The 23,206-nt window shown below is 50.7% G+C and overlaps 1 protein-coding gene across 8 annotated transcripts in view; it reads right to left on the bottom strand.

The window, feature by feature from the left end:
- Positions 1 to 515: 515 nt before the first annotated feature.
- Positions 516 to 23,206, bottom strand: part of MEGF11 (multiple EGF like domains 11) — a 362,683-nt gene continuing 339,992 nt past the window's right edge. The window contains exons 16-25 of one of the 8 annotated variants that reach the window (XM_054565250.1): positions 19,044 to 19,172; positions 17,881 to 18,009; positions 17,260 to 17,388; positions 16,611 to 16,739; positions 15,131 to 15,367; positions 13,468 to 13,586; positions 10,451 to 10,538; positions 7,903 to 7,959; positions 1,428 to 1,634; positions 516 to 772 (exon numbers count right to left, since the gene is read on the bottom strand). In XM_054565250.1, coding sequence (XP_054421225.1) covers positions 612 to 772; positions 1,428 to 1,634; positions 7,903 to 7,959; positions 10,451 to 10,538; positions 13,468 to 13,586; positions 15,131 to 15,367; positions 16,611 to 16,739; positions 17,260 to 17,388; positions 17,881 to 18,009; positions 19,044 to 19,172 — 1,385 coding nt within the window. In that variant the 3' untranslated portion in view covers positions 516 to 611. Of the gene's footprint in view, positions 773 to 1,427; positions 1,635 to 7,860; positions 7,960 to 10,450; positions 10,553 to 13,467; positions 13,587 to 15,130; positions 15,368 to 16,610; positions 16,740 to 17,259; positions 17,389 to 17,880; positions 18,010 to 19,043; positions 19,173 to 23,206 lie in introns of those variants that run through there. The other 7 variants (XM_054565251.1, XM_054565254.1, XM_054565252.1 and 4 more) reach the window with 7 other exon arrangements.

Below are 23,206 nucleotides of genomic sequence, written 5' to 3'. Positions count from 1 at the left end.
TTTGAAAATTGAAATTGTTAGCATTAGACTACATAATAAACTTTGTAATCTTGGCCATTGTAACTTGGTGGATCAGATATATATGTACAGGTAATTTAGGATTGATATTAACACCGTTTGTGTCTATGTACTAATTAGGTAATCAAACATGTGTTGATGGTAACAGCAACCAGAAGTACATATACATTTCAGGTATTTTAAATTAATCGTCTCTCCTCCCCACCCACCTTTTCCCCCTAGGAAGGTTTGTAAAACCTATTCTACATGCTTTTTAAGCATCATGTTTCAGATAATTAAATATATAAATAAATATATTTAGCTATATTTAGCTGATGTTGATGAGTAGCTGCATTCTAAGTGTTTTAAAATAATATAATCCAGGGCATTTGGGGTTGGGGTTGTGTGGGTGATAGGATTTGCCTTTGTGAACAGACCTTTTGAACAATTACCCCAGTCCCACTTGGAAGCTCTTCTTTAGTTTCAGGTGAAAGTAATAACTAACACGCAGCTGGAGTCAGTCTGTACCATTATTTCAAGTCAAGGGATTGTCTTCTTTCAGAGAGTCAGAGAATGTTCAGCAGAGCACATTGCAAGAGAGAAGTTTATCCCTCTTAAGACTGCTTGTCCTGGGAGGGCTCATTGGCGGGGCTCTGTCTTACTGGGAGGAGGTCATAATGACCAGGAATGTGGCTGTTCCTAGGTAGGTCGTATGGATTCTGGATATAGCTGGAGTTAGGACCTCGGCCTTCTTGGACCACAGTGACTGTGGGCTCTAAGGAATATAGTGAAAAATGAGTTCAGAGAACAGATTAGCTTTGTTTGCTTTCTTGGGGGAAGAGTTCTATTTAACTGGGTGAGGGGAGAAGCCAGGGATTTATAAACCTGTAATAAATATGAGGGTTAGGGCTGCGGCTTGCTCAAGAGATGGAAAACATCAGTGAGCATGCTGTCAGAAGCCCAGGCTCTGGTCATAACCAAGAGATTTAGAATACCCCAGAAGTAGGGGATCTTACAAATAAGCTTAGGGACATGGGTTAAACTGGGAGAAAGTAGAATGTGGTGATCTAGAAAGTTAATAAATGTTCTGATTGGTTTCTTTTTTCAACTGGGATTTGTGTCAACCAGTTGTGTGTGTGTGCGCGCACGCGTGCTACTCCCTACCCCCGGTATTTCTGCTTCATACCAGTCCTGGTGTTTGCCTTTTTTCTTTTTTCTTTTTTAAAGCAGAGTTGGCACAAGAATTTGATTTCCTACATAAGAGAGGGAGGAGGCCAGTCCTGGGTAGGGCAGTGCACCTTGGATTCCTTAGAAAGCAGCAAAAGAAAAGGCGTGTTTTCAAGACAGGGTGAGTGGAGAGGGATTGTTTTTTACTTCAGATGCTGCACTATTGCCCTGATTTCACTAAGGTACTTATTTGAGACACCTACCAACTTCATATATATTTTTATTAGATGTCGACAAGGATGGCACATCTGTGTACGGAGACCCCCTGTGCACAGGCGACTTCATTTCTACATAGCTGTTTTCTGGAAGCTTGCAGGTGAGGATGGGTGGGTCCTTAATTGTGGCGTAAGGGTTTTCACTGCTATTCAAGGAACAAGTGCTAGAACTGCACACAGATTCTTTCATGTAATCTGCAAGGCAAGAGAGATTTCTTAGGACAGGCAAGGACATACAACTTAACTTAAATACCAGTGACAGACTGCAGTCAAGTTAATGTACTTTTGGGATCCTGGACCTGTAAAAGCCTGCAGTAGTCCAGGATTTACTTAGTAAATATGTTGAGTGTTTTCCTAGGTAGGCAGAATTCTTTTTCTAATAAAAACTTACGTTTTTGGAGGGACAGGAAGATTTTTGTTTTTAGTACTCAGGTATAGCACCAGAAAGATATGAACTCAAGATATTCGTAATGTACTTTTACATTTTTTATTATATTTTTTACAGACTTTTGCAAGGCTGGTTGATAGTTTGCATTGTATAGGATGAAGGCCCAGAGAGATGCAGTGACATGGGCTAAGGTCACACAGTTCATAAGTGGCAGTGCCAAGACTTGAATCTGTGCCTCGGGACTCCTTGGCCTGTGCATTTCCTGTAATACCATTCTTCTGAATGTTTTCTGATAATTAAGCAGCTTCGCTTTAGAAGGAGGAGAGTGTGTATTGTGTGTGTGTTCTGGCACAGGTGTCAGCAGTTCGGCGTCCTTTCATCAGCAAACTGGCTGCCCTCTGCTCTCTGAGAAGCTGGTGGTCAGAGGTGGGGCAGACAGAAGTGTAAGAGAGAGGTGTCAAAAGCGCCTGGGTCTCAAGTTAGCCTTTGGAAAGTTCCTGTTTTCTCACAAGTCTGCAATGAATGTATCCTCTGGGGTCATTTACTTCAGTTCTTGGGAGTGCTGAAAGTTAAGTTATTTTAGTAGTAACTTTCTGTTACTAGTAGAACTAGTGCTTCCTCCCTTGCCACCTCTCAGGCATGCATCATCCCTAAGACTTCTGGGTATGTTAGGGTGAAGAGATGCAAACTAGTTTCCAAACAGGAAACCAGGTAACTAGCTCTGTTAGAGGAAGAAAGTTTTCTTAGGAAAGGGGAGCCCTTCCTTCAACCTCTGCTGCCTCTTGCAGATTGTCCCAAGTGAGTCAGGACTTTATTACTCTTACTCTCTGTCCTCTGGCAACGGTGGTCCTCATCTGCCTGGGGCTCTGCCAGCCAGGGCGGTGGCGGGACAGAGGGGCTTGATAGTGGAGAGTGATCACGTGGCCTTTCAGCTCTTAAGTTTCAACAAGTGGTAGCAGATGGTGCTATTCTTGGATCTTTCTCCAGAACTACCACAAGTTACATTTGTGCTGCTATTTATGCTTTCAGCCCCCAACTTGTGAAATTGAAATGTGAAAAAGTAAACATGAAAATGTAACTCAAAGGATGACTAGATAGATGTATCTTGGTCCAGTGAGAACAGAACAGAACACTCCACATGGCAAGGAGTTGAGGGGTGTGTGTGTGTGTGTTAACAAATCATTTTTTTCCCCCTAACAGGTGGTTAGGAGGGGATTCACTTTTCTGTTGGTGTAGAGTTACTGATGTCTGTTTCAGCAGGTGACATTTCCTCAATCTTGTGCAAAAGTAAATTGACCCATTGGTTCCTTCAAGTGTTCATAGCACCCTGTGGTGTAGGTAGAGCAATAATATTATCTCCCCCCCCCCCCTTATGAGGAAATTGAGGCTTAGCATGGGGAGGTGACTTCCCCAGCCATACTGCAAATCAGTAGCAAAGCAAGCTTTAGAACCAGGCTCAGAGGACTTTTTCATCACAGCTTACCCACAGTAGAGAGAAATATTAGCTTGGTTTCATCTTAGATTATGGCCTCTTTCTAGCATATAGCCCTAGACAGAAGGAGGAGAAAACATTCTTGCTAGACAGTGAATGAGCGGTCCCAGCAAGGTCTAAAGGGAGGCTGGACTGGCCCAGCTGCTGGGGAGGCTCAGTGGGGAAAGGTGGCTGCAGGTCCTGGGCCACATATATTGCCTCTCCTGAGTACTTTGTTTCTTTGAACAAGGGAGTGGGGCAAAGTCCAGGAACCCTGGTAGCATGGCTCATTGGTTCCACTTTGGGTGTTGTGAACTTACCAGCCAGGGAGTTAAGGCAATGTGACTCAGTGGCTTGTTTGCAAGCTGAGGACTGGAATTGTTTGAAGAGGGGCTATCCCCTGAGAAAAGTCCTAATAACACTTTTCCCCTCCCAGATACATCCTTTTACTTTGATTGGCAGCTGCTTCAGTTGTATATTTTCTAGAACTTAAGGAATAGCTGTATTTGTGTGGCACTTAAAACTAGTATTTCAGGTTAGTCATTTGAAACTTGTTACATCTGTGAAGGAGGCTGGGCAGGAAGGACTAATATTACTACTTGAGAAATGAGGAAACTGAAACTCAAAGTTTGCTTAATATTAGTACGTAGGTAGGACTCAGCCCTGTTTTCTCTGATAACCAGTCAAGGTGCTTTTCCCTTCCCATCAGTTTCCTTGTGCTCCTCAGTGCTCCTCTGGTATCTCTGAATGCAAAGTATATCTGTAACAGCTTCACCTTACCTTCAACAGGACACCTTTTATCTGTGAGGCCAAGCCCCACGGCCAAGCTCTAAGCCTTTTTGTGGGTATCCCATGACTGATTCAGCTATGGCAGTGGGAGAGCCTTGGAGCTCTGGCTCAATGCCCAAAAGCCTCAGGCAGGCAATAGTGCCCTTCTTTTCCTTTCCACCAGAAAAGTCAGGGCTGCTTCCAAATTTGGGGGAATAAATTGTTTGCTCCGCAGCAGGGGATGCACCTAAATGGATAAAAGAAGTTGGGGTTGTAGGGGAGGGGATTAGTGTCAGGGAGTAGCTGTATTTTCCATAAAGGGGCCAGCTGTAAAGACAAAGGATGGAGGAATGTGTGTGTATGTGTAGGGGAGTGTGTTGAGTTACAGAATAATAATCTGGATTCCTATTTGGGAACTGGATGTTAGAAGGCTAGGCAAGCTAGGAAACTACTTCTGGAAGCTACTTTTTTTCTCCAGCTGATTTATCTACCTACCTGCCTGCCCAGTGGGCAGGCAGGATAAGGGGAAGAATAGCCAGCTGCTCTAAAGTACTTCCTCATCCTTTTAGAGCTCCACCCTATCCGCCCCGCGCCCCCCCCCCACTTGAGGGCATTATACAAAAGAAAGAGGAAGCACCAGCCCGTGCTACCCAAGGTCTGGGGAGTCACTCCTCCAAGGCCTATAATTAGCAATTAGCAGCAGTACTAAAGGCTTAGTCCTACGACGCCCTGGTATTTGCTCTCATCTAGTTCCTACCTCCCAAAAATCACAGGCAGCTGCGTACTATGGGAGGCAGAAGGGGCCTCTGAAATGAGCTAATGTAAACATCTTCATTTGATGAAAGGAAGCAGCAAATGCAGAGCGGGGAGTGACTTTCCAAGGCCACCTTGTGAGTGGGATCTGAGTTTACCAGGGCTTTGTGTTAAACTATCTAGTTAAAACCAATCCTATACTGCTGGGAAAAACCCAGGCACTGCAATTCCATCTTCACTGACTGCTATTATCAGAAGGCCACACTACCTTTTCTCTTCCTGGGCCTAAGTTAGCATCTTTCTCTGGACTGAAAAACAAGGATATGGGGAGAGGAAAGGGATGATCTCAGAAGGACAACCACATTATCTGAAAAAAGATTTTCAATGTCAGTGGGCTCCTAACTGTCTTGGAACCCAAGCCAAGTACGAGAAGAGACTTGGTTAAATTACCAAGGGGCATAAGGTAGGGAAAGTGGCAGCAATGGTGGAATTCAGGATTTCAGGATCATAAAGGTGAGAGTCTTAGGGAAGATTGCATCTTCAGCAGTTTGAAACGCCCTACAGACAGGGAGTTGAACATGAGGTAGTTTGTTGTTTGTTGCAGAATCATTGTGCTGAGGGTGAGAGGCGCAAGGGAAAATGAAAGGTGTTTCAAAGGTGAAATGAGATTAGCACAGCAGTGTGTGGTCTCACAGGACCTCCAGAATGACAGTGAGCGGAGGTCTTCAGTAAACAGTCACAGGGGAGAGGGAGTATTGACTGAATTAATGACTTTCAAGATGTCAAACTGGAAAGTTCTGCTGTTAGTCATCTCTTATCCAGAGATGGTGTTTGCACAACCCTGTCCTCCTAGTAGAGGGATGAACCTAGACCCAGAAAGCAACGCTGTGACCACGCCAGCACGACACAGCGCGGCAGGAACTCGGACTGCCAGGTCTCAACTTCCAGACCAGGGCTCTTTCCCATTGAGTTTAGAGAACGTTTAAGACTCTGCACTCTTAACGGTTTGGCTAGTAGGTTTAGGAAATAATTTCATTCCTGGTACAAACTAGTTTATTAAGTGTTTATTTGGGAGTTCAGCCAGTTATTGTGGCTTTATTCCATGTCTTTGATAAGTACTTCTGTAAAGTTTTGAATTGTGACATTCCATTTTCCTCTTTTTGAGTTCTCTTGTTCAGATGTGTCAGTCCCCAGTAACCTCTGGTACATTTGCCTACACAGCCCTCTTTTCTCTCTGAAGGATGACTGTAGCCAGAGTAGTGGAACAAAATCTGCACTCAGAGGCTCACGAGTGTATGACCCCACACAACAGGAATGAGTGATGCTGAGGCAGAGACCATACTCTGTTTTTGTTTTTACATTTGGTTGCATGTCTGAAAGGAGCTACTCTAATCACAATGCACAAGACAATGAAATGCACAGGAAAGTTGTGTGCTCATTTATTGAGGGACCTGGGCCTGTTGGAGCTCATTCACAACTGAGTCATGCGTAGTCTCAGAGCTGGAAAGGCCCTTCACAATATTTCTGCCCAACCCTTATGCCTCTTTGAGAAAGAAACTGAGGGCCCAGGTCACAAGGCTAAAGCAGCGGAGCTGTCTTTCCTGTATTACGCCTTGCTTGCTGTAATGGTGCTTGCCCTCATTGGGATGTTTAAGTCAAAGCTCACAGAAAATTGCCAGCATGGTGCTCCCAAGGGAATCGTGTCCTTTCGCTGGCCGGGAGCCTAGGGGTTGACCTCCTGTTCTCGGATCATTCTCTTGAGCAGCGTGCATCCTAGCGTGCATTAGGCTTGCCCTTCCTGTTCTTTTGCTCAGAACACAATTCTCACCACCACCACCCACCGCTAGCTTACCCCACTTCTAACAGTCACCCCGCGAAGGCTATAGATGACTAATTCTCCTTGGTTAGCAAATGGCTGTGTCTGTGTCTAAGGTTGAGTCTGGAAGACCAGAACAGTAATCTGGGAAATTTGGGTCAGTCTAAACCAGTGTTGACTAAATGTTAGTTGGGTGATAAGCTATATAAGGATACCCTGAGATAGTCTGTGCAAATGCAGATTCTAGGACCCCACTCTAGATCCACACTACATGAGAATCTTGGTGCGATGGGATGTGAACACTGGAAGTTTTAGCAAGCTTTCCAGGTGATCCTGGCACACAGCTCGAGTTAGGATTTCCACTGGGACCTCTGCTGTCAGTCATCTGTTACTCATTTGGGTTGAGTCTTAAATAGACCTCAGTGACAAAAGGACAGCCCATTTACATTAGTATAATCCTTTACAATATGCAAAAGCACTTCCTATCCATGCTTTTTATTGAATACTCATGACAGCCTTGTTCAATAATAGGACAGGTATAATTATCCCAAACTTGCAGATGAGAAAACTAGGCCTTGGAGAGCTCACAGTCTAAGGTCTCAGTTAATAAGTGACAGAGTAATGAGTGTCACAGTTCCAAAGCTGCCTATTTCAAACGTTCTGTCATTTAGACCTCGGGCCTGAGCCCAGGGGTAGGACCTGACCTTTCATCTTGGCTTTACCCGTAGACTTTCTAGAAGGATGATCTGACTTAGAGTTTCCATGGGTTGGGGCAAGTCCTGGCGTCCCTGCTCTTGGGGGCAGAGATCTCTTGAGGGTGGAGAACCATACAGTATTAGGGTATCATTTTCATTCCTTGTGCCCCAGAAAGCCAGCAGGTGCAGGGTGGCGTTCCTTAGCAGTGAAATGACAGGAGGCCTCTGGGGCAGGTAGATTGACTTTATTTCAGATTTTGTAATCAATTTAACTTGCACTAATTGGCTGGATAATGACGTTCTACATTTCTGAAGACATTTAGTTGGCATCTACAAAAAACCCACAGCGTTTGCTAAGCAGGTGCAACTGAAATCGAAAGATGAAATCATTATTACGGTTGCCCCTCCTGGGCAGAGCTACCCAGCAGTCCCAGGTCCTGTAGTCTTTGAACGTTTGAGGGGTTTGGGGGGAAGAGGTGCAGTTTCTCTCTGGTAGAATTTCTGGCCTTTTCAGATCTGTACGCTATCTTACTAAGCCCTTTCTAATGGGACATCAGGAATGGATACTCTACCTTTGAAGCCTTTGTCCATAATGTATGTGTTTTGACGTCTATCCATTCCACAAGCACCTGCAGAAAGAGTATAAGGAAAAAAAAGTATGGGGGTGAGTGAGGTTTACTTGGACTGTATGCGTTGGCTTCACATTTTTTTTTTTTTTTTTGCCTTTTCCTCCTTCTCTCCTACCCAGAAAACAAATGGTTCTTTAGTGCAAGAAAATTATTCTGGGTTTACTCTATTCTAAACCTTTTTGACCATATAGGAAATTCTTAAAAGGCTCCTGAGCATTTACGGTGAGCCACAGCGCCCCCTGGCATTTTCGGCATTCCTTCTCTTTAACCTTCACTCTTAAGGGGAATGTTTTCCAGGAGGTGATCAAAGGCAGTTCTGATGCCACCTGCAGTCACTATAGGTGGAGTTCCAGGCTCCGAAAGTGCATGGTAAGGAATGAATCAGAACCATTTCTTAGCTTGGGACATGTGCGTGACATTCCAAATGCTAGTTCTGCTGGATTTTAGGATGAGGTTGAAGACTCTTTCTTACCTCTCAGCGCTGGTCCTGCCTCTCCTCTCCTGGATCAGAAACTTGACGGGGCGGGGGGCGGGGGCGCCCAGAGAGGGAGGTGGCCAGGTGGCAGCGGTTCTTGATTAATCATCATTACAGCACGTACAGTCATCCCCACCCACAGTCAGCTTTCTTAGTTCATTCTTTGGGGTGGATCATTTATACCTAGTTGAGAGCTGTCTTTGAAAAGTATTACCAGTGTTTTTCAATCCCATGGATTTCTTTTTTCCCTTTTAGCTGTCACAGTTTATCCTAGACTCCCACAGTGAATTGTCCTGAGCTCCCGCCATAGGCAGGACATACAGCTTCAGGGACCAGGCTCAGGTTATTTGCTGCTATTGGTCCTAGAAAAGAAATTGTCTGGCATTTTTAGTTTGGGGCAATAATGATGTTGGCTCAGAGTCAAAGCCATTTTTTTTTTCCTTCCATCTTTTAACCAAGAACACAATACCAGGCAATCATACAGCTCGTAAGTTTCTGATACTGAAAACCAACCTATGGCTATTTGGCTATCTCCCCATACCTCCTCCACACAGAGGTCCTGAGTTGAATTTATAGGCATCTATCTACTCCTGTCAGCCTGCCTTCGAGTGAGGGATACGGCAGAACCAGGTCTCAGATTTTTCTCAAGTTTGCTCTTCTAATGGCTTATAGATACCTGTGCCCTCCAGAAACACTACTGCAGCAGCCTATATCCCTCGCATTAGTTCGACACTTTATATAAGACAAGGGCTTCCTTTGTCCTCACTGAGGGACAGAGGCTAGGCTGTTAACTTGTCCCCTTTTCATATAACAGGAAATGAGAGGCCCAGAGATGAGCAGTGACTCGTCTGAGACCACTCTAGCGAGGAGTTGCAGCTAGATCTCCCCAAGTATTCCTTCGCATTGGCCACCAGCCTGCTTGAGTGTAAGCCAGTAGATGTGTGGTTGCTCTGGCTACACTGGTTGAAGAGGGAGATCTCAGAGCAGGGAGAAATCCAGGCTGAGCTCGGAGGATGCTCCAGTGTGGAAAGAGATACAGGGTCAGGGGGGGAGGGGGGAAGGGGGAGAGAGACAGAGAATGTGTGTGGGGCGGGGGGTTGTACTTGGAGAGCTTCTTGAATGCCCTGGACGCTACCTGGGGGCCCCACAGCCTCCTGGGTACAGGCCCAGGGTCTTCGCAGCCCATGCCAGCTTAACCAGATGAATTTACAGTCTTCACTCTTAGTACTACTGGACCCAGAGACCTGCAGTATTTCTAGGGCTATTTCCCTGGAGTTCTAGAAACCAGCTAGAGCCTGAGCTCAGGCCTAGGTTGTCCAGTGTGCTAAGGTCCTGCCCTAGAAGGGCCACTTGTAGGAGGCTACAGTCTCTGTTCATTTGTAACACTCCTGTGATACCGCCTGATAACTTCTACCCACTATCTCCCAATGCTGGACTGACTTCTTGCATTTTGTCCAGGCCCTTGAGTTTGAACCTAATACCCGAGCACAGAGGATGAGGGCTGACATCTGGTCCCAACTTCTGCAGGTCCCCACTTGACAGCCCTACCCTAGGACCTGGGAAAGCTTAGTTTAGGCCACTGGTGGGGATGGGGGACATGGGCTTTTGGGCCAGAGGCCAACTGTTTGCCGTCCACACCAGGGGGCCCGAAGAAACCCAAAGGTGTTGCCATCCTTTGGCTATTTCTCAGTGGTTTTGGGTTGTATTCTGTGGACTATAGGGAATACAGTTATGTTGTGACCCCTTTACCTAGTACCAGTCATGGTTTGTCCACATCTGCCGACCACAATGGGAGGAGAAGGGGTGATGGGAGCCAGACAGGCTTCATCCCATAAGGGATTAGGATTGTAGACTAATCATGTTGGGAGGGAGGGGGCGTTCAGTAGGGAGAGTTCTGGGACCAGCAGGGGTGAGTTAAGCAAGGGGCAGGAATGGGAGGGAGGGCAGGTGCTGGGTCTGGACTGGTATGAGAGCCTTGGGGGCCCAGGGGATAGAGGGTAGGGCTGGGGGTCTAACCTGGTGAGTGTGGCTCAGCGGGGCGGCTGAGGTGTCTAAGTTCAATGTAGAAGTCCTCGGGCGGGTACCTGGCTTCCAGGGCACTGATCTGGAAATGGGAGTCTAGTGAGAGGAATGACAGGGAGGAGCCATTATTCCCAGCGCCCTGGTATGGCAGGGGAGGGGATGCGGGTGAGAGGGTCTGGGTAGGGCAGACTGAAAGGAACTAGGGCCCCTACAGGTAGCATCCAAGGGGGCTGGGGCCAGCAGGGCCATGGGGATTTACGGGAGCTGAAGCCATTGGCCTTGCTTCCCCACACCACCTACGCCCAACCCCCCACCCCTGCCCGTTACAGGCACTGGTGCCCGCCAGAGCAGTGGGAAGAAACCCCTGTGAGGGGTACACAAGTAGGGCCTAGGTCAGACGGGGGTTCCTTTTCTAGATGTTGAGTGCATCTTTTTGCCTTCCTCTGGAATTCCCATACCCCGGGTGCTGGTTGTCTCCCTTGGCCCCGAGTCACAGCCACCCTCTCCCTAGCCCATAACAAGGGAATGAAGAGGGCCATGGGCTTCCTTTGCTTACGAATCTGAAACACACACTTGGGTTTCCTCCCCACACCCCTTCTCCCTGGGGGAAACCATGCTCAGGATTCATCTCCTAACCCTCTCTATGACAGCTGTGACATGGCCCTCTCAATGCGGAGAACAGAGTGGGACGTGATTGCGGGGACCACGCTCACACCACTACTGACCTAACACGTTCACATAGCTGTAAGGGGTCCAGCCTGCTGTGTCTCTGTCAAGGGACTTGTTACTGAGCTGTTTGGAGAGGAGAGCCAGTTAATACCTAGTGCCCCCGTGGTGCCCCTGCCCAGCCTTCACTCTGCCCAGCTCTGGTGATCCTGACCCACCTGGGTCCTAGGTCGTTGAGGGAAAGGGCGAGCTAGGTGTTCCATGACAGGCCACCACGGTGTGGCTGATGCCAGCAGGAGCAAAACACACCCCCGCTGAAGCTGTGGGGTTCCCAGGCCTTGGGGCAAAGGAGGGCGGGGGAAGGCCCTCTCATGGGCCAAGAACTGGCCTGAGCCAAGCCGCTCCTGACGGGGTAGGCCCTGCAGTGGTTCACCTGCCCCCCGCACAGAGGCGCTGAGGCTGCCTGCAATATTACTGTCACCTCTGCCACTTGACCTGTGCTGAGTGTGTCTCCTTTTTAGACCACCAAGGGAAAGCTCCAGGGTCGGGTGCCCTTCCGGTGCAATCTTTCCGCCTCCTGCTTTCTCACAGCCCTGTGAGGCACGGACGGTCATCCTCATTTCACAGATGCGGACCTGAGCCCTGCTTGTGGGTCCTGCTTTGGTTACACAAGGAGTCAGTGGCAGAGCTGGGTCTACAACTCAGGTCTCAGCTCCTGGATCCATCAGAGCTGCCTACCTTTGCCACATGTGTCCTTTGTTATATCTGCCAGGCTGGGGAGGCTGGGACCTCACAGAGCCATTCGGGCCCCTGGGGTGAGGTGGGCCAGAGAGTGACCAAGTGGGCCGCTCTGCAGTAACTCCAGCACTTTACTGAAAGGGTGGGTGGCACTTTCCTACTAGAATGAGACCAAGAATGACATGGCCACAAAGGACCTCTGTCTCTTTCCCCTGGCACCCTTTGTCTCTAACCTGCTAGAGCTTTGATAAGGTGGCTCTAGTTAGTCAAGAGCCCTCTACTGGGAAACTTGATTCCTGTCCCTCAGCCTCCAGCTCCTCAGATAAGCCTAAAGCTGAAGCTGGGGACGGGGATCTGAGCTGAGGAGATATGGAGGGAGAGGGGTCAGAGCTACAGGGCCGTGTGGGGCTGACGGCACACCCCTTGCATCTAGGCCTCGGCGCGCCCCGTATGCAGCACTCCCATTTGGAAAACCTGAGGTGAGCGGCCTTTGGGTGTGACAGCGGTTGCCCTTGGAGTTGTACAGTGTCTGTGGCATTGTTAGAGGGTCCACGCTGCATCGCCATCAGTTCTGTGGCAGCCGGCATGGTCTGTGGCTGAGGGACATTTTCCGTGGGGCAGACAGGGAGAGGGGTTTCCCTGAGCTCTGGGGCAGAGGCCTGGAATCTGAAAACTGCTGGTCCATGCTCCTGGCCTGGGATGGACGTCACAGGAAGCCAGCAGTGTGGTCCTGCTATCGTGTGTATGTGCTTAGGCGGGTGTCAGGAGGTTTGCGCAGCGTAAGCCTGTCAGACCGTGTGTTCTCTGAGGCTGTTCTTCCTCATTTCTGAACCTCCCACTCTGCTAAGTAGGGGTCCTGGCACACCAGCAGGGCTCACTACATGTGTGTCCTGAGACATCCTTGCCCGAGGGCCTGTAAAAGGACATCTTGCCGTCAGCCCAGGGTTGTGCTCAAAGCTGTGAGGGAAGGTCAGTAGGACTCATTCTCAACGAGAACACTGACTGTGGCTGATGTTTGGGTTCCATGTCCCTTGTGTTGGTTCTGATCACAACAAATGGTTGTGGGTATGTATTGATGACACGTGGGATGTCTAGGTACGAGGACATCAGGTGGTTACCTGAGTAATAGTGGTTACTCTATAAGGTACTGGTTGCATGCATGGTATTGGTAACCTACTGCAGTGATTGACGGTGCGTGGTATAGTGTTTTGATTATGTGTGTTAATGTGGCAAAAGCAGCTGCATGGTATACATGGTTATACCACAGGAAGGCTACACATGATATGATCACATGACTTGGTGCCAATTGGTTACACACGGGGTGGGGATATGTGTTCTATTGAGTGGTGCTGTGAGTTGGTTATGTGTGATGCCTGTGGGTCACGTGTTGCCTGTTGACTCCATGTAACCTGCAGGCTCCCTGTTACATGCTTCACAGAATGTTTACATGTCCCATGGACCACAGAGCTGTGTTTAATGTGCTGGCAGTTGGTTCCCCATGGACTCTCCAGGTGGCAGGGGGTGGGGGGCACAGTCCCTTCCTGGGCAGAGGTGAGGACTGAATGAGAGGACAGTGGATCGGGACTGGGGAGGTAGGGGCCCGGTACCTTGGTGGGGCTGTTCCTGTCCAGAGTGCTGGCCTGGCTGGTGGCAGGCCCCCCGCACGCCAGTGCGTGGTAGCTGGAATTGGAAAAGCACTGGGCATAGCTGCTACTTTGAGACAAATCTGGGAAGAGAACAAGGTGCCACATACCATCACACGCCTGCCCCTGGAGAGAGGCCCCAGTACTAACACTTGTGCTGGGCAGCCCTGAGAGCGCTCTGCTAAGGGAGACAGCCGGTCCCCCAGGCTCTCGGCGTCCCTTGCCCCTACAGAAATTTGTGGAGGCTGATGCACCCCTTCCCTCGTGGTGGCCCTCCCTGCAGCACGCAGGATGCACGTTAGTCTTGCCAGTGTGGAGGGTGGCACCAGCAGCTGGAGCACGGATGAGGGGTGGTGGCTTTGACAGCCTCAGATGTCCCTGAGTCACTGCGTAGGGCTGTGCTGACCCTCTCCTGCCTCCCCCCAAGGTTAGATCCCAGGAGTGAGGCCCCAGTCCCGCCCCCCTGCTCTGTGGATTCTAGGACCTCTCGACAGGGCTGGGGAATTCCAGTGGAATGGCATGGGAAAGCCTGGCCATTGCTCATTACTGTCATAGAAGAAAGTCCCTAAAACTTCTGTGGGCTTGTGCTTTCATGAGAGGATGCGTGTGTTGGTTGAAACCGCAGGATGGGGGTGAGTGAGGGATTTCAGGCCAGGGACTCTGAAGGTAAGGCCTGCATCTGGGCCGCCTCTGTCTATCCTGTAGCACCCAGCATGGAGCTGGGCACCCAGTAGGCAACGTGTAGCAGGAATGGGCTAATGTGATGTTGGTTTTTTAAGTACGAGGTGTAGGAGGCCTCAGGTCAGCCGTGAGCTATGGGCCAGCTGGAGTGAGCTGTCATCCTTGTGCTCAGCCAGACAGGCCTAGCCTCCTGGGCTCAATTTCAGAGCATTTTGGCCTCTTCTGTTGAACTAAATATGAAGCAAAAAGCCTGCCTTATTTCTATGGCAGCCATCCAGGGTTCAGGGGAGAGGAAGGACGAGAGTAAGGATCTGACCCAGTAGCCCCACCCGCACCCCCTTCAGCCTTCCAGACAAAATGTGTGGAGTTCCCACCCTGTGCGGACGGACTGGGGGCCAGCAGGCCTGGCCAGACCTCCCCTGAGCAGGCTGGTGCCCTCTCCCACTCTGCTGATAGGGCCCTCCTACCTCCGGGGACTGGGAAGGGAGGGTTACTCTGACACCTTCACCTGAGGAAGCAAAATTGGGACAGGATCTGGACACCAGGCCCCCAGGCCAGTTTCCTGAGGTGTCACAGGCATTGGCCTGGGGAGAGGTTCCCCTGGACAGTTTTGGAAAGTCACTGCTTAGTATCAGGTGCTCTTACGACTGAAGGATGGGACGGTCTGGGGAAATGGAAGGAGGTCCTAACCATGGGCAGTCCGTGCTGGGGGCCCAGGAAATGACACCCCATGGAATCCCATCTGCCTTTCCCAAGTAGGCTCCTGCTCCCCCAGCACCCACCGGCATCTCTAGGGCAGTCTGAGAGCCCGGCCCCAGCCGCCAACCCTGCAAGCATGACTGCCCACCTTCAGCACTGAACTCGGGCGTCCCCAAGGGTATGGTGTGGCTCTTCCTGGGCTGTGTGTGTGTGTGTGGAGGCGGGAGGCCGGGGGCAGAGCCCTTACCTGAGAGGGAGTAGTCCGTGCTGGTCATCCTCATGGCAGGTGTGTAGGAGACGCGGGGAGCCAGGTCACGGCCTTTCTCTTTCTGCTGGCGCCGGCGCCAGGCAAACAGGCCCAGCAGCACCACGAGGAGGAACAACAGGAGGATGATGCCCGTGACGGCACCCACCGAGTGCCGCTCGGCCCCCAGCGCTGGGCTGATCTTGGTGTAGGGATTCAGCTCCTCCATCATGAGGGCAGCTGTGGGGGGAGGGAGGGCCTGAGCCTGTGGCCTGCGTGCTCTTCAGCTCTCCTCTGCGGGACCTAGGCTCCTCTGACGTTAGGGACCTGGGTTCTGGCCTTGGCCCTATTTTTTGATTTCTGGGACCCCAACCCTCACCGTGCCTGTTTTCTGTAACTGCCTAGAGTGGGTGGCATCCTGTGGGACTCCTGAGGAACAAATGTGATCATGGACAGGAAACAAAGTGTTGAGTATTTTACTCTGTTCCAAAAATGAGTTACGGATATTAACTCATTTAACATTCCCAGCAACCCAATGAAATAAGGACTAATTCTTTCTGTTTCACAAAAGAAACCGAGTCACTGAAAGGTTAGGTAACTTGCCCAAGATCAGACAACCAATAATTGGTACAGTCAGTTTCTCAGGAGTCGGGGAAAACCTGGTCTCAGCCCCTCTCCCTGCGTACCAGCTGTGTTTCTTAGATGTGACTGAGAGAGTCCTCAGTTGGCTCATTTGTAACATGGGGACAGTCCTCAGGGGACTGTGAGCACCATATGACGGACTGGCTGGGAAGGCTGTGAGTGCTGTTGCCGTGTGCCCGCGATTACTGCTCATAAAACCCCTCTTTGTGTGTGTCGGCTGAGCCCTTTCTTGTCCTCCATCTCTGAGCACCATGAGCAATATAATCCCTTACCTGTTTGCAGCACTTTAAAAAGGGGTTTTATACATACAAAGCCTTTTATTAGGTGCTCACACTGTCTCACCTCCTTCCTCACAACTGCCCTGTGGGGTGTCTCCTGACTAGACTTGGAACCAAGGTTGTGCCCCTTAGGGCCCCTTTGGGCTCCTTTGCTCCACCAGAACCTCGTGCTGTGGCAGAAGACAAGGATCGATGTACTCTTTCCACTTCTCATGTGGAATAACAGGCCCAGCAAAAAGAACTGACCTGCCCAAGGACACCTCGCGACTTGGCAGAACCAGAATTCAGCAGATCTTCAGACGGTCTGGTGACCTTTCCACAGCACTAGCTCGTGGCTACCTGAGCTTGCATGGCGCACAGGAGGCCGCGACTGCCGCTGCCTGCTCCACCTGCCTCTCCGGCGCCTGGAACCTCCGCCCGCTCCTGCTCCCCTCCCAAACGTGAATAAAGTCACCAAGTGCCCTCATAGAATCCAGCTGTCCCCGTCGGAATCTCCCCAGAGGCTGCCTCCATGGGCCCTTTCCACAGCCCCTTGCCTGAGGACTCTGCCATCGGAGTGTTACCTTGGTCACACCTGATTCCTTTGAACCCAGAGCTGCAATAACAAGTGCCGGTGACGTGGTCACAGGTGGCATTGTTCATGCACTCACACAGCTGCTGACACCCATAGCCAAAGGTTCCTGGGGCGCATCCTGTGTAACACAAAGAAGAGTGGGGGTGGACAGTGAGGTGCAGTCCTACCCCACCCCGCCCAGCCCGCATGGGGATGCCTCTGCCTCACAGAGTGAAACCTACTTCTCTGTGGCACTCGTCGTGCTTTGGTTTGATACCTGGGGCTAGACAGCACCTCTAGGCCTGAGTTAGGGGCCACCCACCCCTATGTTCTCTTCACTTACACAGCATCCTCCACATACCAGGCCCTGAGCTGGATGCCATGGGGCTTCGAGGAAGAATCAGGCAAGGTCTCCCTCCCTTTACTCCCTCATTGACCCCTCAGGCCGCTGCTGTGCCTCAGCAGTATCCCACGTCCACCTAATGGGAGGAAGAAACTTCAACCACCACTGTAGGCGCGACCTTCAGCCCTTGGGAGTGGCCCCGGGAGTCGAGGGAGCAGTGTGTGCAGGGCCCTGCATGGGTGGCTCTCGAAGGGGAAGGCTCCAGGAGGCTGAGGCCTGGCACCGACACCCAGGGTCACAGGTTGGAACAGCTTACTCTGCTCGCAGTGTCGCCCGGTGAAGCCTGTGCGGCAGGTGCACTTGCCGCTGATGTGGTCACAGCTGGCGCCATTCTGACACTGGCACACGCGCCCACAGTCCTTCCCATAAAACGCTGCTGGGCAGCCTGGAGAAACAAGGTGGGGGCAACTGTGGAGGTGCATCTGAGACCAAAACTGTCTCCTGCCACCTCGCATGAGGTGAGAACTAGTGAGACCGTGCACCCGGAACATTCCCATGCTCTAAACCCTCACGCTGTGAGTGGGGAGTCCTTTGGACAAAGGTGTCTTGGAACCAGAAGCCAGGCTGATGTCTTCTGGCTGTGTAGTGACAGGCCACACTCTTCACTCTGGGCCCCACTGTGTGTGTTGTGGGGGGGGGGGGGGGGGGGCGGGGGTGCTGGTCTTGATGATTGCTGGGGAAATGCTGACCTCCCAGGACTTTGAGCTCCTCAACCCCTGAATCCAATCAAACTCAATCCTAGAGGTCAGGGTGGGGCTCCTGGCCCTGGGGCCCGCCTCCTCCCTCCCCTGGCTGCAGCCCTAGACAATGCCCAAGGCCGCCAGTAGGCTGCAGCATGGGATTCTGTAAAGCTGGGAGGCAAGGAGGCGGAGCTTACGCTGTGTGCAGAAGAGTCCGGTCCAGCCAGGGGTGCAGTGGCAGGCCCCATCCTCGGCGCTGCAGCGCGCCCCGTTGTGACAGCTGCATGTGTGGAAGCAGGCAGGGCCCCAGAAGCCAGGTGGGCAGGCTGGGGATGGATGGGGTGTGGAGGGTGAGGGCAAGGCAGAGAGGAACAGACAGAAAGGGAGGAAGAGTAGTGTGCACGTCAGAGCCAAGATGCCAGGCGGCATTTCCTGGCTTTCAGGGGATTTACCATATCGTCCCCAGAATTTCTCCATTCATTTCTTGGCCCCGTTACCCAGAGTTCCCATCAAGCCCAGATTCTTTGCCCGCTCTCCAGCTCTGAACCTTCCCTCTCAGGGGACTGACTGACTTGGAATGTGTAGGTGTGTGTGGTAAACTTAAACATTGCAGTTTACTGTGTGAACACCGTGTGTTAACTTCCCTGGGAGGGTGAGAACTTTCCCAGGGTAGGGACTCTGCTCTTCTGGCTGGTGAGCTCCCTGAGGATGGCACCCATCTTCTCCATCATAATGGGAGCCCCCTCAGGCCCGACCACCTAACTGGGACCTCCCTAAGGGGTACCTGCTGGATCTCACCCATCAGCCAAGGAGCTACACAGGGCAGAGTCTGGGTCTTTGCCCTTAGATTGGGGGTCTCTGTTACCTCCATATTAGATTGGATACACCTTACATGCACAGCCCATATATAATGCCCTGTGTAGGCTAATGATACCAGGACATCATTCACATGGGCCACCCAGACGATGCCCCCGTCTCTCTAAGGTGACTGCCCTCACCTCGCTTCCCTGCTTCCGAACTCCAGCATGCCAGTCCCTGTCCCCTCTTCCTCTCCATCTAGACATAGGGGCTACTTGTGCAGGTGCTGATGGAGTATTAATTTTCAGTATTAGCAATATTAATGGTATTAGTAATATCAATGGTACTACCAACGTCATCAATACCTTTGATACTGGCAGTTAATAATGCAAGTCATCAATCCTCATAATTCATCATGTTAGCTAAGTGGGATGCAGGCCGACATTCCTATCTGCAGAAGGAGATTTCAGCCTTGGGAAGTAGAGGCACCAGGGGCAAGGAGCGGGGTGTTTTGGGGCCTGAACCTGGGATGGGGGGACAATCCCAGGGGGCAGCAGCTTACCCTGTGAGCAGTCCTTGCCAATCCATCCAGGGAAGCACTGGCAGGAGCCATCGATGGGGCTGCAGGTCCCATTGTTGGCACAGGAGCAGAGCTGGGCACAGTCCTGTCCAAAGTGCCCTCCGGCACACACTGTGGGCACAGGACAGCTGGGCACCTGCCCTCCCACCATCAGACCACCCCCACAGCTGCATCCATCCCCAGAAGTCCCCAGCCACGGCCGTCACCACTCTGGGGTCAAGGATCTGCTTAGGAACTGCCCACTTTCTCTGTTTGCACATGGATGAGTTCCCCTCTAGCACCCATGGCTGCATTCCTCAGAAGGCTCTGCTAATGACCCCCTCTGGCAGAGGAACAGACTGAGGCCCAGGGGGTAGAAGCACATGACTGAGGTCTCACAGACGCAAGTGGAGAGGCTGGGGGTCCCGCCGCTGCACTCAGCCCAATGCTCCCCGCAGTGCTCCGCAGCCTCTGCTCTCTGTTACCCCGCTCTTGCCAGCATCACTGACCCCACAGCCATGAAGAGAACTGTTTGTAGCTGGAAGGAGAGGCACATATGCAGGAGGCGGGTCTGCCTGCCATTTATTGGGGGACCGGCCCTGTCCACTCGTTTCCTTTGTCTCTCTAAATCTGACCTGTTCCCCAAGCCTCAGCTCAACCCCTTCCTCAAGAGGTCACCCCTGTACCCCGACCCAGGTCCACAGGGAGCGCTGTTTCACGGAGCTTCCATGGTATTTTCACTCTGAGTCACTTGCAGGATTTTGGTGTCAGCCCTTCTGGAGGAGTTACTCCTTGGTCTGTGGAGGAAGGGCTGGTTTCCTCAACTAGGCTGCGAACAACTTCAGGACTAAGTCAGAGTGTTAATTGGGTGCCTACCTTTCATTTCCCCTGCAATTCATCCTCTACCTTCTTCATACAGCTTCAGCTAAAGCACACTTCTCCTCATGGCACTCCTATGCCCTGCCTGACATCCTCAGTGGCTTCCCATTGCCCCAGAATAAAATCTGGATCCTAGAGATGAGCACTTAATCTACCTCATCCAAACATATGAGCCACTGGTCCACACACCAATTTCCAAATACACCCCATGCCTCTATTTGCTCCAGCTGCTCCCTGACCCTCATGTCTAGCTGTAGAAATCCTACCCTGCCTACAGGGCTCATTTTAAATACCACCTCCTGCATGATCTTTCTGCAGTTCTTCAACAATAATTCTCTTCTTAGCAGAGTTGCGAGTTTTAGCTGGTCCTATGGCCACCTGGTATAAAGACTTCATCTCTTGGGCTTCTGCATAGCTTGGCCTGGCCATGTGATGGCATTCTGACCAATGGTAAGTGGAAATGCACCTCTCTGCCTGTTCTCCTTGTTGAAGGATAATGTGGCTTATGGATAAGGATTGTGGGTGAGATGGCTGAAGCTTAAGCAGTTATGTTTCATCAGATGTGAAAGCCATGTGCTAAGGATGGCTGAACAGTAAGATAGAAGGAGCCTGGGTCTCTGACATTTTTGTACTCCATCATTCCCCAGTGGCCTACTTCTGGATCTTCTCCCTGGTTTTTTTTGTTGTCGTTGTTTTGTTTTTTAATGTGTGAGGGACATAATGTTAGTCATTTTCAAACCAGACATTATGTCACCTGTAGCTGAACTTGATCCTATCTGATTCACCCTCCTTTCTGTCCTGAGGGGCTATTTGTCCCTGTCTGAGCCTCGAGAACACTCTGAGTTTCTTCCCTGGTCTTCTGTGGCTTGTGAGCCTGTTTCAGGCCAGCACTGGGTTCCACCCATGTCTGTGTCCCCCAGAATGCCTAGAAAAATGACAGCTGAGTATGTGGAAGTACACTGGCCACCCTTTTCCCCTAACCTGGCTCCCAAGTTCTGCTGGGAATGGCTGGGCTCAGAACTTTCCTCTCCAGACTACAGGCTTTTGGGGACAAGGAGCCTGGCTCTCCTGTTCTTTGCTGGGTCTGAGTGCCCAGCACAGTGCCTGGCATGCAGCACACACTCAGGAAATGTTTCAAAGTGGCCAAAATAGGCCCTAGGAGCAGTGACCTTCCAGTGGGTTCTGCTGGAAACTCTTGTCCCTTTGAGCGCCTCTCAGCTCAACATGCTGTCCTCAAAGGCCAGTCCTAGGCAGCCCTACATCCTCCCAGAAGGCTTCCTTGCACTCCTGTTATGGGGAGGCACTCCTTGAACCCCTGAGGCCCTCAGTTGGTTGAACCACAGGGAGGGTCATGGGGAGGTCTTGATTCTTGGAGAGAAGCCACTTCCCCAGGGCCCAGCTCTCTCAAACCCTGGGCTGCACTCACCTTCATGCAGCGCTGCCTGGCACGTGCATTGCCAGCCCTTCCCCGACCAGACTGCGGGCACCTGGTGCCTAGGATCTGTGTCCACTCTGTATCTCTCCTGGACATGATTAGTGGTTGGGACAGCTAATGAAGGGAGCAGAGTACATACCGAGCTCTCCAGTTGAAAGGCTCAGGTTTGGGTCATAGGTTCATTTACGTATTCAAAGAACACCTTCCATTGCACTTCTGTGCACCAGACACTACTCGGCGTGCTTCATAAATACGAGTTCAAGTAAGCTTATAATACTCTCATTATGTATTTTCATTATTACTCCCTTTTATTAATTCTACTTCAAATGAGGAAACTGAGGCACTAAGGCGTAAAATAACTTGCCCAAGGTCACACAGCTGGGAAGTTCTGCCACTTACTGGCCAAGTGTCTTTGTACCAACTACATCACTCCTCTGTGTTCCCTCAGCTTTGAAATGGGGGCAATAAGCCTCAACCACTGGCTTCAGGCTGTGGGTTAATAGTGATGGGCAGGCTGGCTGGCTGGGGCCCTGTGCTCCTGGCAAAACCCAACCTCCTTCCAGGGCAGGTCCACTGCCAGGACGATGACACACATCTCACCCATTTGAAGCCGAGGCTCTGGCTTCAGCTTCCTGAAAAGCGCATCGCCGGCTGCCTCTGGGAGGGGCTTGGTTTGGAGCACCCGCCTCCCAGCGCTGACCAGAGCCTCTGCCTCCACTCCCATCTCAGAACCAGCTCCGCGCTTCTCTAACGAGGCATTCTCATCTTTGAAGTCTTTCTCACATATACAAGGCTGACAGATCCACCCACAGAGCTGTTAATGTGATCAGTCTAATATGTTAATTGGTCTGCTTCTTAGCTGAATCAAGAGTGAGGCAAAGAGAGGGGTGGTGGAGAGAAGGGGGGCTCGTGGAAAGAAAACAGCTGGTTATGTTTAATCTATGTTTAATGATTCTGCATAAGCAATGTCTGTAATTTGTAACTCGGTGGAAAGCTGGTCATTAGAAAGTGTCAGTTCAATTTTTTACTAGGTTTGAGACTTAACCAGGGCAGTTGCCATTAATAGCAAACTCTATTAGATCTATATGTGGAAAATGCTCATTAGGCCAGTGGGCAATAAATCAGACATCACAGGATCTGAGAGTTACTCCTTGGGCTGCTTGGGACTTAATTTAGACCGGGCCTATCTATATTGATGGCCAGGTCTCTGATGTTTAATATGTAAACCTTGATGTGTTAGGTTATGATTAAACTGTCCTAGGAGGGCGGCAAGCAAATGAAACTGTCATATATGTTTCCCTGGGGCCCAAACTTCTCATGACCTCAAAGCATCGTGGAGTAAACTTTTCACTCATACATATTAACGGCCCATACACTTAAAAAATAGCCCAGCTCAGTGGTGATTATTTATCAAAAGAGTCAGTTCTCTGGGAGGGAGCGAGCTCTCAGTTGAAGCATTTAAGAAGAGGCCAGATGATATTCATGAGCAGATGACCTCGAAGGTGCTTTTGGCTCTACATTTACCTTCGTCCGAGATCCCCTTCCTCCATATAGGTTAGAGAGCAAATTATGCAACCTTGAGTCCAAAGCTGTTCTGAAGGCCCTGACTACCTTCTCAGCCCCCTTCCCACCCCCAGCTTCTCCATCCTTCAGCTGTTCCCTACTGCTGGACAGTCGCCTGCCCTCTCCCCTGTGCTGTGCCCAGGCTGTTTCCTCTACTTGAATGCCTTTTTTTCCCTTCTTTTCCTTTCAAGCTAAGGCCCAGGGAAGCCCTGCACAGCAGGGAGCCATCCCCCCAAATGCACAATGTCCTGACCTAACTAAGCAATAAGCAATGGTCTGTGCTGAGGCC

Source organism: Pteronotus mesoamericanus, unplaced genomic scaffold (genome assembly GCF_021234165.1).
Source record: "Pteronotus mesoamericanus isolate MK-2021 breed Mesoamerican mustached bat unplaced genomic scaffold, CSHL_Meso_final contig_164, whole genome shotgun sequence".
NCBI classification, from domain to species: Eukaryota; Metazoa; Chordata; class Mammalia; order Chiroptera; family Mormoopidae; genus Pteronotus; species Pteronotus mesoamericanus.
This window is presented reverse-complemented; position numbering and strand designations above follow the sequence as displayed.